Source organism: Helianthus annuus, chromosome 4, assembly GCF_002127325.2.
Source record: "Helianthus annuus cultivar XRQ/B chromosome 4, HanXRQr2.0-SUNRISE, whole genome shotgun sequence".
Taxonomy (NCBI): domain Eukaryota; kingdom Viridiplantae; phylum Streptophyta; class Magnoliopsida; order Asterales; family Asteraceae; genus Helianthus; species Helianthus annuus.
In genome coordinates this window covers 169,048,347-169,052,205 of record NC_035436.2, presented here as the reverse complement: position 1 = coordinate 169,052,205, position 3,859 = coordinate 169,048,347, and the positions used below count along the sequence as shown (strand labels likewise).

At 44.6% G+C, this 3,859-nt stretch overlaps 1 protein-coding gene across 1 annotated transcript; it reads right to left on the bottom strand.

Annotated features, from left to right (window-relative positions):
- Positions 1-512: 512 nt before the first annotated feature.
- On the bottom strand, positions 513-887 carry LOC110926682. The gene has a single exon (XM_022170406.1). It carries the CDS (start codon positions 885-887, stop codon positions 513-515), a length of 375 nt encoding a protein of 124 aa, XP_022026098.1.
- Positions 888-3,859: the final 2,972 nt, after the last annotated feature.

Below are 3,859 nucleotides of genomic sequence, written 5' to 3'. Positions count from 1 at the left end.
GTTGTGAAGGATACTTATGGTTACGAGTAGTCTAGTGGTCATACAACGTGGGAAGCCCCCACCAATAGAACGTACTATCGGCCCAGTAGAGCCACCTGATACAAACGAACTTACTATTACGCATTTACTTTCTGTGAACTCGCTCAACTAGTTGTTGACCCTCTGTTACATGCCTTGCAGGTCGTTAGGTATATGGAGCTTGCAAATGGAGGAGCTGGTCGTTGTGGGGCTTGGATCGTGATTATCTTATTAAACACTTATGACATTTCGTACTGAATTATGTTGGGTTTTGATTATACGCTTCCGCTAAACAACGATAACTTACTTGTGTTTTGGAACACCATTCATACGGATTTGGTTTGGTTTAATGGCAATTACTTTTATTATATATATTGTTCTATATGATTGGTGGCTTGATCCTGGTCAGTCACGCTCCCAAGTGGTGATACTCCGCAGGTGGATTTTGGGGGTGTGACACCCAAGTAGTGCTTCAATCGATGGCCGTTCACTTTTCATGATCTCTTACTAACTTCATCGTATAGCTCAATCGCACTATGCGGAAACACTTCCTTCACGACATACGGTCCCGTCCACTTTGACTTCAACTTTCCAGGAAACAACTTAAACTTCGAATTGTAAAGAAGCACTTGATCACCGGTTTTAAGCTCCTTCAACCCCTTAATCTTCCTATCATGTAACGCTTTTGTTTTCTCTTTGATACTCCAAGAACGCTCATACGCCGTATCTCTAAGGGCTTCTAACTCATGGATTTGGAAATACCTTTTCCTAGCCGCTGGAGTAAGATCTACGTTCACGGTTTTAAGAGCCCAAAGCGCTCGGTGCTCCAATTCTACCAAGAGATGGCACGCTTTGCCATAGACTATCATGAACGGTGTGGTACCTAAGGGTGTTTTGTAGGCGGTGCGAAATGCCCACAAAGCATCATCGAGTTTATCCGACCAATCCTTATGACTCTTTCCTACTGTTTTCTCTAATATCCTTTTCACTCCCCTATTCGCATTCTCTACTTGACCGTTTGTTTATGGATGGTACGCGGTAGACAAACAGTGAGTAACTCCATATCGCTCCAATGCCTTCTCCAACACGGCATTACAAAAGTGCGTTCCTCTATCACTAATAAGGGCTTTAGGAATACCGAAACGCGTGAACAAGTTCTTCAAGAATCTCACCACCACTCGGGTATCGTTTGTAGGCAAAGCTTGAGCTTCCACCCACTTCGAAACGTAGTCAATTGCCACGAGGATGTACCTATTCCCACTCGAAGGAGGAAAAGGCCCCATAAAGTCTATTCCCCATGCGTCAAAGATTTTGAGTACTTGAATAGGAGTTTGGGGCATCTCATTCTTGGATGAGATATTGCCCGTGCGTTGGCAAGCATCGCAAGTCATAACAAATTCAGTAACATCATCAAATACCGTAGGCCAAAAGAAACCGCAATCGAAGACTTTTTGTGCGGTAATGTGTGCACCATGATGACCTCACGTCAACCCCTGCACATGCCTAAGAATATCTAAACCCTCTTCCTTACTAACACACCTCCTAAGAATATGGTCGCCTCTTATCCTAAAAAGGTAAGGGTTATCCCATATGTACTTTCTCGCATCTCTAAACAACTTCCTCTTTTATTGGGCATTCATATCCTTCATCACATACCCATTTGCAAGATAATTCGCTATATCACTAAACCATGACAAACCCTCATTCTCCGCCGTAACAAAATCGATGGACTCGTGAGGGAATCTATCTCCTATCGCCTCCTCACGAATCTCCTCCCTACTAGGATCCTCTAGATGCGAAAGATGGCCCGCCGCGACATTCTCCACTCCTTTATTATCCCTAATCTCTACGTTAAACTCGGAAAGAAGGAGGATCCATCGTATAAGACGAGGCTTAGCATCTTTCTTTTGGAAAAGATAGCGCCAAGCCGCATGGTCGGTGAAAACTATGGTCTTTGAAAGAACAAGGTATGAACGGAACTAATCGAAAGCAAAGACGACGGATAGAAGTTCCTTCTCGGTTGTAGTGTAATTCTCTTGGGCGTATTGAGGGTTTTACTCGCATAGTAGATCGGGTGAAAGTGATTCTCCTGTCTTTGACCCAAGACCGCCCCGACCGCGTAGTCGCTTGCGTCACACATGAGCTCAAAGGGTAAGCTCCAATCGAAGGATACAAGAATGGGTGCACTCACGAGTTTTCCTTTTTGGAAATCGAACGCTTGAAGACACTCCTTATCGAAGACAAACGGGACGTCCTTCTCAAGGAGTCGAGTCACGGGGCGAGTGATTTTGGAAAAATCCTTAATAACGCGCCTATAGAAGCCTGCATGACCCAAGAAACTACGAATGGACTTAACACTAGTCGGTGGAGGGAGCCTACTAATTGTATCTATCTTGGTACGATCTACCTCTAAACCGGCTTTAGAAATCATATGCCCTAAAACAATCCCCTCCGTAACCATGAAGTGACACTTTTTCCAATTAAGCATCAACTTCGTCTCAACACACCTCTTCATCATTCTCTCAAGATTACCTAAACATTGATCAAATGAATCGCCATAGACCGAGAAATCATCCATAAAGACCTCCATAGAACTCTTAACCATGTCTTGAAAGATGGCAATCATACATCATTGGAATGTAGTCGGAGCGTTACATAATCCAAACGGCATGCGTCGGTACGCGTACGTGCCATATGGACATGTAAAGGTTATCTTCTCTTGGTCTTCCGGCGCGATGGGGATTTGGAAGTAGCCGAAAAAACCATCAAGGAACAATAGAATTGTTGCGCCACGAGATGCTCTAGCATTTGGTCGATGAATGGGAGTGGGAAGTGGTCTTTCCGGGTGGCGTCATTGAGCTTGCGGTAGTCAATACACATACGCCAACCGGTGACCGTACGAGAAGGGATGAGCTCGTTTTTCTCATTCACGACAACAGTCATCCCCCCTTCTTAGGGACGACTTGAGTAGGGCTCACCCAAGAAGAGTCGGATATGGGATAAATCAAACCGGTTTCCATCAACTTCAACACCTCTTTTCTAACTACCTCTTTCATGTTGGGATTTAGGCGCCTTTGAGGTTGCACCACCGGTTTAAACTCATCCTCCATAAGAATACCGTGGGTGCAAAAAGTGGGGCTAATCCCCTTAATGTCGGACAATTTCCAAGCAATAGCCTCCTTGTGCTCCTTTAGCACCTCAACTAACTTCCTCTTCTCCTCCTCCGTCAATTTAGAAGAAAAAATGACGGGCATACTCGAATTCTCTCCTAAGAAAACATAATCTAGGTGTAACGGAAGGACCTTAATCTCTAGGGGTGGAGTATCTATGGGTTTACTCTCACTCTCTTCCTTAATCTCACAAAGCTCTAAGGTTTCGGGAACCCAAGTCAAATCTACCTCTTCACCCTCATCAACCAATTCCTCTTCAACTACTCCCTCACTAACTAGATCGGCTCTACTAATGAAATCTATGCACCTATCAACGCACGAGATGAAAGAATCTAGAAAGTAAACGGAGTGACATGGACCACTAGAATCATCACTACCACTATGGTGTTGCATGGCTCTATCTATCTCAAAGGTGACTATCTCATTGCCCGCACGAAGTGAAATCTTACCGTCAAAGACATCGATGACTGCCTTTACGGTGCGAAGGAATGGACGGCCAAGAATGATCGGAACTCTCTCGTCGACCTTCATATCTAGAACCACGAAATCTACGGGAAACACGAACTTATCTACCTTAACAAGTAAATTCTCTATGACTCCACGAGGATACTTGACCGAGCGGTCGGCCAAGGACAATGACATACGCGTGGGTGTAAGCTGTGACAACTCGA